The sequence below is a fragment of the Podarcis liolepis genome, assembly GCF_965112155.1.
Source record: "Podarcis liolepis genome assembly, chromosome: 13".
Lineage (NCBI taxonomy): Eukaryota > Metazoa > Chordata > Lepidosauria > Squamata > Lacertidae > Podarcis > Podarcis liolepis.
In genome coordinates this window covers 24,856,268-24,870,575 of record NC_139573.1, presented here as the reverse complement: position 1 = coordinate 24,870,575, position 14,308 = coordinate 24,856,268, and the positions used below count along the sequence as shown (strand labels likewise).

Sequence of the window (14,308 nt, the reverse complement as noted above, 5' to 3'; positions counted from 1 at the left end):
TTTATCTTATTGTTTGTTTTAGTATGCAATTTTAAATCTTAACAGAAAGACAAAATAATGCAATCTATACTCAAACACAATCACGAAAAGAAAGCATTTTTTTTCCTCATTTCCCATCAGAGATCATTAATACCCTGATGCCAAATTTATAGAATCTTTTTGCCACTGTGGAAAGTTTGATAGCACTCTTGATGTCAGTGTCTGAATTTCTCTCCTTTTTTGCAAAGACAAATGATTGCCATCAATCAAGAGCCAGTTGGCTATACAGAGAGTCAGGGAAATGCATCACTCCTTACTGGTTTTCCTGCTATTTGTGCATGTTTTTCACCATACCTCTTTATGCCCCATTCCGTGCCCAATAAGCATGGGACGCCTTTGCCCAGCGGGACTGTGGCCCATAGATTGCAGCAAAATACTGGACAAGGTTTTGGTCAGTATCTTTTCTCTGTGTGATGGGCTCATGGGAAAAAGCTGCCCCATGAACCCTTGCTGAAGAGGGAGGGGGAGGAAGCTTACATAAGTCTCCTTCCCCACAGTCATTTTTCCCCACAGCTCACAGTCATTTTTCTTTGAGAGTATAGAGGTGGGCCCCATAAGAGGACAGGACTGACCATGGCAACCCCAAGCATCGTTTCAGTATCTGCCTGGTTGGAATCTGCACCCTGGTCCCCCAGTGAGACCTTGCATGCTTGGCTGGCACCACTGCAAGATTCAGCACTGGCCGACTCCTGTCGTACTGTTCAGGAGAGATCCAAACCCAGTGGATCCATTCCATCTACATGGGGATTGTGGAATGGTGAACTGATCCTGCGACCCAATGCCATGCAAACCCTTGCCCTGCCTGCTGCTGTCAATAAAGATTTGGCCTGATTTTATCCCATCATCGATGTGCAGTCTGACTATTTTGCTGCTCTCATGGGTCACATAATGTGCCTGCCTGTGCAAAGAATGATTAAAAGAAACCAGCCACAAGATAGATCATAGAAATTGATTGATTGATATTATTTGAGAGAATCAATAGGAGTATATAATCACTAGAATAGGGATCAAGAACCTGTGGCATACACCTGGCCCATGAGGTCTCTCAATGCAGTCTTTATAGGCCTTGGGGGTGGTCAGGCTACATGGGGCTGGTTTGTGTGCATGGGAGTGCACATGCTTTAGCTCCCTCTTAGGCATTAGCTGCTTGTTTGCAGCCCCACTCATTTTATGCTGGAAAAATGTTTCCTACTTATATCCTTAGAAGGAATTTCCAACCATGATTATGTTGGGATACTGCCAGGGAGATGACGTCCATCTGAGCCCCCAAGCCGGCTGCCGGACGATCCATCGGCCTCCCGTAGTCACGCAGTTACGCAGTATCAGCAATTAGGGGCACAAAGCCTTAGAAATAGATTGGCTGCATTCCTAGGCTGGTGCACCCTCTTTCAGCAGAAAAACACAGCCAGAAAGCTTGCACCGAAGAAGAGCATATTCTACAGACTTTATTTAGCGTTGAACAGAACAAAGAAAAACATGACCGTTCTGAGTCAGCGTCTCCAACCGACTGACTGAAATCGAAAGGAACAGCAAACATAAAACATCCTGTGAACAGGACATGCACAGACTCTGTGACTTACAAAGCCTGCTCCCTTTTAAGGTGGAACGGAAATATCCGAACATCCTCCCCCTTTCCGTGTAACCTGTAGTACCTGTGGTTCAACCTAATTGCAACTTTTGTACATAAACCTTAAGTTGTTCTCTGTTAACAACCTTAGACAACAGATCAGCAGGAATTCCATTTCCTGCCATGTAGGACACCCGAATCAGTCCTTTCTGAATACACTCTCTTGCACGATGTAGCTTAATCTGCAAGTACTTGGTTCTCTGCTTGCAACTCTCCGAGTTCAGCAAAGCCAAACAAGATCTATTGTCTTGATACACTTGTATAGGACATTTCACAGAAACCCCGATGTCCTTAAACAGTTGCATCAACCATTCACAATCCATGAGTGAAAATGACAGAGCATTGAGTTCTGCTTCACAGGAACTTAGGCTCACCGTTGTTTGCTTCCTGCACAACCAGTCAAACAGGCAGTGGTTGTACATGTAGCATACTCCAGAAGTGCTTGTACCATCTGTGGTGTCACTTCCAAAACATGCATCTGCAAAGATCTCAAGACCTCCAGTCTTTTGACTGGTGAACCTCAGCCTGTAGTGCATAGTCCCTTTCAAATAGCGGGCTATGCGCTTCAGAGCTTTCCAATCCTGAACCGTAGGATTGTTGGCATGTCTGCTAAGCAGATTACAGCTTATGGCTATGTCAGGTCTTGAACATCTGGCAATGAAATTCAGCTTGCCTAGAATGCATCTGTACAGCGTTGTGTCAGAAAACGCTTCAGCAGTACTGTCTACCTGGTAACCTGTCACCATCGGTGTGTCTGCTGGGTTTGCATCAACCAAATTCAACCTGGTTAATACATCAGCAATTTTCTGTGTTTGGTGTACCAGAAAATTACCTGCTTGGTCCTTCTCCACCTGCAGAGAAAGATAGTTGGATACCTCACCAAGATCCTTCATGTCAAAGTGCTCCTTCAGCTGAGCTAGGGTGCTTTGGTAAAAAGCCTGATTCTTCCAAAACATCAGAAGATCATCAACAAAACATAAACAATACAGTTTGTTTTGCCCCTCCTCCTTGACAAACACACATGGATCAGCTTTGCCCTGGTGAAAACCTAGAGAAAGCAATGTTTCAGTGAGTTTTGTGTTCCAACACCTGGCACTCTGTTTAAGACCATATAAGGATTTCCGCAGTTTACAGACCATTCCCTTCTGTATCTGCACCCCATCAGGTGGAAGCATGAACAGTTCCTCGTTCAAAATCCCGTACAAAAAAGCTGTATTAATGTCATGATGGGTAACATGCAGTTTCTCCTCCGCAGCGACCTTGAACATCAGCCGAATGCTCTCATATTTGACTGTGGGTGAGTAGGTCTCGTGGTAATCCTGTCCTGGTACCTGTGAAAAACCTCTGGCAACCAATCTGGCTTTGTGTCTGACTACCTTGCCATTCTGGTCTGTCTTGGCCTTGAAGACCCATTTGCTGCCAACCAGTCTCATTCCTGGGACTACCGGTACCAATTCCCAAGTTTGGTTCCTGTTCAAGGAATCAACTTCAGCCTTCATGGCATTAAGCCAAGGCTCAGCATCTTTAGAGGTTAACTCCTGAACCTCTTTGAAGCTTGAAGGTTCCCACACCTTCTCTGAGCTACTAAGAACAGCAGTTGCTGTCTTAGCAAACTCATCAGCATACCTCTTTGGAGGTCTGCCTTTGGTCGCCCTTTCAGACCTACGTACTAGACGCAAGTCTTCTTGACCCATCTCCTCTTTCTTAGGAGAAAAATGACCAATGGTGAACAGTGGCTCTTCCAGTTCATTGTCAGACGCATCAGATGGTCTGACTGAGGCCTTTGCGCTCTGGTAGTCTGCTGTGTCATCACTGTCACTGACACCAGCAGCAGCACCGCCCACTGAACTGGAATCCGAACTCTGATCATCATCAGCAGCAGCAGCAGCAGCTTCCTCAGCTTTAGCTGCTTGCTTGTCATCACCTTCATCCTCCACTGGGTAACTCTGGAAAATTCCCACATTTTCCCCCCACTTAGGATTGTACTCAACACACCTTGTGAACTTAATGGACTTAGAGTTAGTCATCCATACCCTGTATGCACCTTTTTCGTACCCCATGAACAAACCATGTGCCCCACGCTTCCCAAGCTTGTTGGTTTGTGGGGTGCGTACCCACATGTCAGAACCAAAGATTTTCATGTGCTTGATGTTGGGCTTCTTGCCAAACATCTTCTCATAGGGAGTACAGCCAATGGGTGATGACAATCTGCGATTAACGGTATAAACTAAATTCCCCAAAGCCTCCCCCCAAAACTTATCAGGGAGATTGGCATCATGCAACAAGGTTTTCATTCCTTGCAGCAATGTCTGATTTGCTCGCTCCGCAAGCCCATTCATCCATGGCGATCTGGGTGTTGACATGTCATGCTGGATTCCCTTCTCAGTCAGGAAAGCTTCAAACTGCTGAGAAGTGAACTCCCCGCCTCGATCGGTAAACAGAGAGCCAATACGTTTACCGTGCACATTCTCCAACCAAGCACAGAATGCCTTAAACTTCGGAAACGCTTGCGATTTCTGTTCGAGCAAAAACACATGAATGTACCTGGAAAAAGAATCAATTAGAACCATGAAGTACCTTGCTCCCCCTAAAGAGGGCGTAAGTGGACCAACCAGGTCTGCATGCACTAGCTGGTAGGGTTTGGAAGCCTGCCTGCTAGACTCCTTGCCTTTTGGAGCAACCTTCACCTTGTTCTCTGCACAAGATACGCATTTCATGTGAAATTTACAGGGTTTGATGTTCAAACCCTCAACTACCTCTGGCATCTTGGCCAGTGCCTTCCAAGAGAGGTGACAAAACCTTCGATGTGCATCGTGAATGCAACCTGCATGAAGAACTTTGTTAGTTTGTGCAACACAACAAGAATCAGCATTAGATACAACAGCAGTGTCGTCATAAGTTATATGGAACAAACCATCCATAAACTTTGCATGCAAATAGTCCTCTTTGCCTTTACTGATGACACAGACGCTCCTCTTGAAGGAAATCTGAAAACCACGCCCAGTAAGCTGTGGAACACTAAGCAAGTTGCTTGCAGCTCCCGGAACATAAAGTACATTACTGATGGTAGTGTGCAGACTTGCAAGTTTCACAGTCCCTTCTCCTGCAATTTGCAACGTCCTTCCATCAGCCAGGTGGATCTCACCTTCCTGAGGCTTGAAGGAGATAAAGAGATGGCGGTCCTTCGTGATGTGGCGGCTGGCACCTGAATCAACAATAAATCTGCCTTTGGCTGTTGGAGCAGTCTTTACAGCAAGCAATCCCTTGTTTTCCACCGGCGTGGGCTTTTGCAGCTTGCCCCCCTGCTTCTGGCCAACAGACATGCCTTTAGCCTTTGGTGAAGCAGTGCCAGCAAACATAGCCTTGTTTTTCCCTGGCGCGGGCTCTTCACCCTCCCTCTGCTTCGGGCCATCTGCAGGCATCTGTCTTTGTTTACCTCTGGCCTTCCGGCCTCTGCAAAGACGATGACCTTGGTTCCCACAAGAAACAGAGCTCTCAGCTGCCGACTCCTTGGCTCCCCCTGGAGGCTGGAATGCTGCCTGGGATGACGTGATGGTCAGCTCCCCCTGCAGCTTGCAACCGGTGCCCTCAGCATCCCTGCATTCACTTGCATTCTGGGAAACATCCAGGACCTCCGATGCAGTCAAACTCTGGGCTGGGATGACTGGCTGGTGGGCTTTCTTCAAAGCATCCCACATCCCACGTGCAGTGGTGTTGCCAGCAAGCGTCTTAATTTCCTCAAGAGAGACGGATAAGACTATTATGTCAATGGCCTTCGAATCATCTGCTTTCCATCTCTCTGTCAGAGGAACCGGGGGGGGGGGCTCAGAAACGGTATGCCACACCCCAAACTGACGCAGCAAACTTTCACACCATTTTGCCCAGGTTTCATAATTTTTCGCATTTAACTTAGGGCAGTCAGCATCTCCCAACAGATTAATGTCTGAATCTTCTCTCTATCATGTGAACTAAGCTACTAATTTTCAGAGGGGTTTCTGGTGGGTGTTAAATGGGATAACGGATGAAAAGCTGCCTTTCTGACAATCAAATATTCTCTAAGTAAATGTGCCTGAGGGTCAGAGATACATTGAATAGTTCATCAGAAGGAATGGTGTAAAAATTATACATTTTTGAGTCGTAGCTGCAGCCAAATTTGAGGGTGTGCCCTAGAGGAAGGGGATAGAATGACCGCTCCCTGCTTAAAACGGGGGACACCCTTTGCGTGGACGCGCGCAGCCCCTAGATCTGGAGCGGCTCCAACAGCATAGGCTTGGTTTGCCTTCCCTCAGGTGGGATACCTGGAGGTCTCCGCCTACCTCAGTCAGTTGTCCAATCCCACCTGGGGGAAGTGTTGCCAAGGAGACCAGGCCAGGTAGGGGAGGGATTACCTGCCCACACAATAGAGGGAGGGTATTACTTGGGAATCCTCACTTGGGGATAGAAACATGCATTCTGCAAAAGTCCTTGACATAGGATTGCCCCATAGGATCTTTTTGCTCACCTAACTATTAATCTTCTATAACTTTTTAAGAATTAAATTGAGAGTCTGTAAGCCCAAATTTCTAAATAAAAATTGAGGTGGCATTAAAATGCTTTAAATGAATAAAACAGTAGAACACTTGCTTAACACTTTCCCCAGAAAGAAATAATTAAAGGTAGTATACAACAAACAATTATGGAAAAAACCAGTGCTAAAAAACAATACAGTAAACAAAATAATGGTAATTAAGCAATCTAATGCCGATTGATTACTCAAATGTTCACCCTCCATTGCAACTGCATTTTCACCTAGTCCCTGCATTCATTTATGCTTTTTCTTTATTTCTTCCGTTTGTTCATTCTCTAGGTGAACTTCCTGCTCCTGATTTACTCTTGAACACAACTTTGGTTCCTGAAGGGGAAACTATCACAGCACTATGTTTCGCTCCATCAGAGGTTGTGGTGACTGGATTTTTCTTCTGTAAAGATGGGGCTCTTGTTTCAGTCAAGAAAGCAATATGCCAAATTACTCAATACATAGTCTATGCATCGCCAAAGAATGCTGGGCATTATTCTTGTGGTTACCAGCAGAAGGATTCAAAGAACCAAGTGAAGACATCTGCCCTCAGTGTGGCTCAGAATCTGATTGTCCAGTCAGGTAAGATTGTCAGGGACCTGCAAGGGAATGTTGCATGGTGGGATAGTCCTGTTTAGGGTTCCAGCTAGCCAGCCATGCCATATTCTAGCATAGTCCATTTCATTCTCCATCCATTTGGTTTCTATCCCCCCACCACAATAATTTATCAGTATTTCATAGCCACAGAACATGTTCAGACCTCCCTGGTCTGCTTTTGAGATTACAGTGTTCAAACCTTACAGTGTTTTTAGAAATGTTTTTCATCTGTTTACATACAACTAGCACATGCCTTGAGTGTGTAAGGTGCCATTTTGGTTGCATAAGGTTTGACACTCAACTCTGAACAAATAGATCGTGGAAAATGTATGGATGATTGTTTCTGTAGATCAAGGGGAGTGAGTTCCTCCAGAGTGCTTTGATGGCACCTGATGGCACAGAATTTCTAAATGATCAGCATAGATGTAACCAGTTTTCCCTATTCTAGGGAGGGAGGTAAATGATAGGTACATCCTTATCCCATGAGCTGGAATACTTTATGCACTCCTCTCAATTTTCCACTGTAGGCATAAAAATATTTTGAGCTGTGTGCATAGTTGCATTAATCCTTATGCCCTTTTAGTACTGCATAGCAAAACAGCTATGCCAACATTTTCCTTACCATGTCATCTCAACCCAGGTTTTTGCTAACAATAGGACCATCCTTGACTACAAATTAAGATTAAGTGAAAGAGATTGAACCACAAAGCTAGATTCAGGTGAATCTCTAAACCAAACCTTTGTTTAGCTGCTATGTCAGTCATTCTATGCTGCCAACATGTTCCTATATGAGAGAATCAATAGTATATAATCAGAGTAGGAAAAGTGCTGTGATACACTTGTACATTCTTCCAACAAGCATCAAACCGTAGGGAACTTGTTAACGTCTATCTGCTGATTTATCTATCTGTCTCTGGTCATATCTGAGTAGACACAAAAACCTTTCTGTTTTTTTTCTATTCAATCCAGGTCAGACAATATCTCCCTATATTTGGATTCTCCGCTCCTCATTGGTGCTTCTTCTCCTGGTCTCAGCGCCAATCATGACCTATTTCATGGAGAAGTGTAATTGCTCCTTGGTCGGACATAGAAACTAGGTAATCCGACTGGAAGAAAGAAAAATGCATCCAGGCTGTTCTTTGTCTATCCTCCTTCTCTCATCCATCTATTCACTTATAGTAATGTTTCCAGTATTCTACTAAGCCCAGGTCAAGTACTGGTTTTGACCTTTAAGGTTCCAATAAATGGCATGGGTTCCAGAAGTTTTAATAGCAGGTACTGAAAACAATACAGCAAAGATGTCTACATAGTATTAATTAATGGACATCAATGTATAGCCTTTTATCTGCTGGGATTTATATTATCTGCTGCTTATTTTAACATGCCTATGTTTTAAAATATTATTTGTATTTCTGCCAAATAAATTGTTTCACTATTATGTTGCTTCGAATTGTGCCGTATTTCTATAATATGTTAGCCACCTGGTGTGTGCTATGTTTACAAAGACCACATTCTATGTAAAGGAGTATAGAAAAAGATACACAAATAGAAAAACAATTATATAGGGATCCTCAGCAGGTAAACCATGGTGGGGACCTTTTGGGGTCCAACCCCATTAGGCAACTTTGATAGATGGCCAGGGCAACCCACCTGTCTGTCACATGACGTAATTCTGTTAAAATCCCTTCAGACCTTATCAAAACATGTGAAACACAAAGGAAGGGGGGGGTTGTCCACCCTATGTTTTGCAAGCCACTTCATGACACTCCTTTCAATATCCAAAACTAAGGACTCAAAGGAGCAGCACAAGACAGCTTCAAAGAGCTACACTGAAAGGAGAAATTTCTTCCCTCTCCTTGGACAAGGCATGCTTTGCTCCAGCAAAGGGACAACTGGGGGCTCATGTGAAGCTCCCAATTATTACATTGAAGGCCTGACTTTATTTATTTAGAAAAATATTTATATACTGATATTCATATGAAAATATCAGAGTGGTTTACAACAATGGTACATAAAGCCATATAATAAGAACCATATTGAAAGTTTTAAATCAGAAACAAGCTGAGGATGTCAGGTCTAGGATGGGTGGAGAGGGCTCCCATAATTTGGTCAGCCAAAGGAGGAGACGTGATGGGCCTTGTTGTGCTCATGGACTGGAGGCTTCCCACACCAGTGTAAAAACAATCCAGCCTATGGCAACTTCCCTCCTGGCTCCTCAATAGTTCTCAACCACAAATGCATTCTTATTACACACCTCAGTCCTCCCAAGACACAAGCAAGTGGGAATGAGCAGCCAAAGATTTTAAAATGGGTGAAACACTGTGAAAGCACTGTTATGCTGTATACAATCTTGTGACCAGGGATTCCAGGTGGGAGAGCAAATTGTCCAAACGAACTGTCCCAAATGTACATACCAAATCAGAAGCACCTGTAGAAGTAGATTGCATTGTGCTGGTATCTATCCAACCAGTTGAGTTTCTGCTGCTCTTCTAGGATGCTGAGGGGATCAGCCTCCTTCACTGTCAGAGTCAATGTTCATTAAAGTCCCTTTAAGGGAACTTGTCCCTCTCATAGAAGGCCAAAATAGCCACAGGGAAGTTTCTGTTTAAGGCTCAGTCTTAACATGACTGCTGAAAAAACAGCTCTGCTCTAATAGAGTCCCCAGGCTGAACCCTGCAAGGAACCCTGCTCATGGTACTTTCTTTGTCATGCCTTGCTTTGCAACCCCTCATCTCTGCGCTGCTGAGGTAGTCAGTCCAAATGAAGAGCAATTTCATAGGTCTCCTCCTCACAGGAACACCTTACAGACCATCTCCCCAGCCTCCCTTTACTTGGAAGACTTGAAGTCATTACTCCTTTCATGTACGTTGCATGAGCAGTACCTATTTCTGAGGAAAGAAGTGCAAGCTGGGAAGTGTCCCAGGATTGTGGATTGACCCCAGATTCTGTATCAAGCTGTGGTCATCCAGATGCTGTTGGACTACAACTCCCATTTTCCTTTGCCATAAGACATGCTGGCTGAGGCAGATGGGAGATAGAGTCCACCAGCATCTCAAAGGCCACAGCTTTCCCACGCTCACTCTATGCCGTATGTTGGCACATGGACAGGGCCACTTCAGATGCTTGCTAAACAGGGTGATGGGCCCTCTAGTTTGCATATCAGTGACAGGGAGGTGGGACTATGATACAATAATGTTTATTAAATGTTTTGATCACTTTCAGAATATTTTGTTGTTCTAGTGATATTTGCTGACATGGACTCTCTCATGAGAAAGGCTCTTGTTGTTACAGCTGTGAAAGGTGAACTTGAGTAATAAGCTAAAATATTAAAAGAGCAGTAAAAGGAGGGAAAGGAAAAGCAGTGAAGCCCCAAAATAGCACTTAGATTTATTGTAGACTCTTTTACTACACTGGTTCAGCCTAACATCTATTTTGATGAATACACTTCCTTCCTTTGAGGTTTTTATCAATGCATTTCTAATAGTTTGGCTTAATGACTATGTTTAATTTTTGCAGTTCTGTTTTTCCAAGTACATCATTGCCTCTCATGAGGTTCCTGTATCTGTAGAGGTGGGTATCATATTAGGAAGCAAACTTTTGCAGAAAAGGTTATAGTAAAGCAAACCAAAGTTAAAGCAGCATGAAGTTTTACCAGATCCGAGGCTCATTTGAGAAGCAGAGCTGCTGCTCTACTTAAGACTGCCAGATGAAAACAACCCTTTAAAAGCATGCTTATGCCAGATTGCCAGGTCACATGATCTAGCTGAATGGGTTTAGGATCCAGCCTAAACTCTCCTTTCTAGGTCTTGCTCATGTCATGCCGCCGGTATGCTCATTTTAGGAAGTTACACCGGCCTTGTCTCAGCTAGCTTTGGTTCAGCAGGCAGAGTCCTGGTTGAACTGGGTTGAGCAAATTACACCATTGACTGAGCCAGGGTTGGGGACATAATCTGGCTTAACCCATTGCATCACAAACTCCCGATCTCAGCAGATCTTGCCATAGTGCTTTGAGCAAAAGAAATAATCCACCCACTAGACATTTGAGTTACCTGGGGACCCTGTCATATAAAGAACCAGCCCCCCCCCAATGTTTTATTCTTTTCCAGTCATGAGAATCCTTATACTGAATTGCCATAAAGAAAAGTGGGGGGGGGGGACACAGCAATGGAATAATAAGATATGAGTAAGTTTTGATGAACTTCTCTCAGATTAATTCAGAAATTGTTGTTTTTCTTTGGGGCAGAGAAATAATCTTCCTAAACCAGTCTAAAGGCTCACAGAAATTACCACTTCAACATCTTCAAGGAAGCTGGAGCCCTTTTCCATGGGGATACTAATAGAATGGCTGAATCCTTCACACCAGAGATATAACATAATAAGATGAAACTTGTAGCCAGACAGCAGGAAGGACCAGGATCAGTTGCCTCACAAAACTGTTGCTCGTTCCACTCCAACATCAGAAACTGCTGGATTAGGGATCAAGGCCCTGTGGCATAAACGTGGCCCACAAGGTCTCACAATGCAGCCCAGGCACTCTCCCTTCTTTATACGCCATGCTACCTTGGGGGTGGTTTGTGTGCATGGGTGTGTACATGCTTTAGCTCAGGTATGTCCAAAGTCCGTTTCGGGGGCCTATCCGGCCCACCGATTGGCTTAATCTGGCCCCTGTGGGGTAAAATCATTAAAAAACCTCAACAACTTCAATCCTAAAAAAAGCCTGATAACTTCAATCCTAAAAAAGGTCAGCAACTATGGTTGGCCCTTTGGCTGGTCCTCACGGCCCTTCACTTCATCAAATCTGGCCCTTTTTGAAAAAAGTTTGGACACCACTGCTTTAGATCTATCTTGGGCATAGGCTGCTGGTATGCAACCCCATCCACTTTATCTTGAGGGAATACTGTTCTCGGGGAGGGGGGGATTTCCTATTTATTTCCCCATAACAAAATTTTCAACACAATTAATGTCTGAATCTTCTCTCTATCATGTGAACTAATCTACTCATTTTCACAGCACTTTCTGGTGGGGGGAAATAGGATAACAGATGAAAAGCTGCCTTTCTGACCATCAAATATTATCTTGAATGTGCCTGAGGGTCAGAGATACATTGAATACATCAGAAGGAATGGTGTAAAATTATACATCCTTGAATCGTATCTGCAGCCACATGTGGGGGTGTTCCCCAGGGGAGGGGATAGAAGCATGCATGCTGCAAAAGTCGTGATGATTTCCGTCTCATCTGTGAGAGAAGTAGAAGGAGCTGAGAGTCAGAGGTGGGGACAAACATCAGATTGGGAAGCCAACTCCTGCCCTGATGAATCTCTTCTGGGTTCTCTGTAAGTTTGGGAAACTGGGAGGGCAATTTGATCTGGGGAAAGTAAACTTCGTAATTCCCATCAGAGCTTTCCTAGGAATGTATGTGTTTGTGTCAAAAATGGAATTACTCATAATTACCAAGAATGGAAGAGTGGTTGTTAAAATTAATGGACTTAGCTGAGATGGTGAAACTGACATGTTTTATCAGGGAAATTCTGGAGCATGTGAGGGAACATGTCCCTGTGTGAGAGGGGGATCAGTGCGATTGGTGGTGGTGGACAGCAGGGCGGGAGTGGGTGATTGTCAAGCTTTGACACCCCCCCCCCTGAGGACTGCAGAAAAACCAAGCTGTTTTCAACAGACATTTTAAAAAATAAACTGAAATAAGGTCTTCTTCAACTTGTGGAGGACATTTCATGAAAACATCTAACTTCTTTTTCCCCCTTCTTCATCATCATCTTCTAGTACTATCTGCAAGAGAATAAAGGATTTCAGTTTAAGAATGACTGGGTTGCACAACATAATGTAAATGTACAAATTAAAGAAGTGCTAGTAGAGGGAACAGTGAAACACATGGGAAAGGGCGAATTTTATTGGTTTCTCCTCAGCTCTGCATTCGTACATGCTTGTTTAATCTCTTTCAACCCCATGCACCCTTTTGCACCCAGAAAAAACCTGCAGCAGAATAGCAGGTGCTCTGACATAGAGGAAACTTGGCAATTATATGCCATTACATTGACTCTCATTTATATGTGTATTATTTTCATAATTGGAAACTACCAGGGATTCCTAGAAAACACACTAAAGCCACTCCAAAGAGGCTGCAGCCAAAATAGCAGGTCTGGAAAATTATTAAACTACTGCTCTGCCCTTGTGTTTACTTGTTAAAATATATTATAAACATATTGCATGGATGTTATTGCAGGTGCTCTGCTTTCAAATCACTGGTGTTTGGGTGATGACAAAGATTCAGAGCTTTGCACTTCTACAGGTGAGTTTGAGACTGTGCAAGACTGTGTGCACTAGTGTGTGCAGGATTGCAGAGAATGGTGTGTGTTTCTTCCTCTACTCGAACCACATGTTTAATGCTAAATGTTCATTATCAAAGAAAGTCAGGGCTGTTTTGTTTCATCATCAAGCTTTTGGAAAATATGGGATGTACTAGAGGCCGCCACCCACACTTTCTCAGCTCACCAATCCCTCCAGCCCTCCATCCCCTCCACCTGGCTAACCCCTCCTCCATTTACCCCTCACTCACCCCCTTGCCTATCCCCTCATATCTTGCCCAAACCTCCCCCCCTTTCAGCTTGGCTGAACCCTCCTTCCCTCACATTCTGACCACTTACTAAAGCTATTCTGACTTTCTCTCACATCCTGCACTGCCTGCTTTTAAATGAGGCCAGGAGGGGCTTTAGAGAGCAAAACCACTCTCTGAAGGGCCTCCCATCCTCATTTAAGCAGCTCATGTGGGCTGGAGCTAGAGAGTTGTTTTATCCTTAAAAATATCATCCTATTGGAAACTTGACATAGGATTGCCTCGTAAGATATATTTTGCTTACCTAAGTATTCATCTTCCATACCCTTTTAATAATTAATTTGAGAGTCTACAACCCCAGATTTCTAAATAAAAATTGAGGTGTGTTAAGATGCTTTAAATAAAATAAATAAATAAATAAATTTAAATAAATAAAACAGAGTAGAACACTTGTATGCCAGTTTCCCCCCAAAAGAAATAATTTAAAGCAATATACAATAAATAATTATGAAAAATTGTGCTAAAAAGCAATACAGTAATACAAAACTAATGGTGATAAAACAATCTAATTCTACATGATTATTCAAATGTTCACCCTCCATAGCAACTACATTTTCACTTACTCTCTGGATTCATTTACGCTCTTGAATGAATGAATGAACGAATGAACTTTATTACGGTCACAACAGCATAAGAAAAACATATAATAAAATAGTGGTTAGGATTTAAACAGATAATTGTTAGAGCAAATAAGGACGAAGAAACAAGCATAGGATAAAACATATGAATAAAACATTAGATTAAACACTGATAATGGATGAATACTGATAATTAAAACAGATAAAAGCTAAGAAATAAAGAAATAAAAACATGCAGTTTAAACAACTGTAAGAAGCAAAACTTAAGGGAAGACAGGTCTTGC

At 43.4% G+C, this 14,308-nt stretch overlaps 1 protein-coding gene across 5 annotated transcripts in view; it reads left to right on the top strand.

The window, feature by feature from the left end:
* Window positions 1-14,308, top strand: part of LOC310691947 (uncharacterized protein) — a 52,902-nt gene that overhangs the window by 27,678 nt on the left and 10,916 nt on the right. For 3 of the 5 annotated variants that reach the window (XR_014518617.1, XR_014518618.1, XR_014518620.1), the window contains exon 5: window positions 6,513-6,803. Coding sequence is in view for 1 of the 5 variants with exons in the window: in XM_083472239.1 (XP_083328365.1) it covers window positions 13,057-13,122 (66 nt within the window). In the remaining 4 variants the exon portion in view is untranslated. Of the gene's footprint in view, window positions 1-6,512; window positions 6,804-13,056; window positions 13,123-14,308 lie in introns of all 5 variants that reach the window. The other 2 variants (XR_014518619.1, XM_083472239.1) reach the window with 1 other exon arrangement.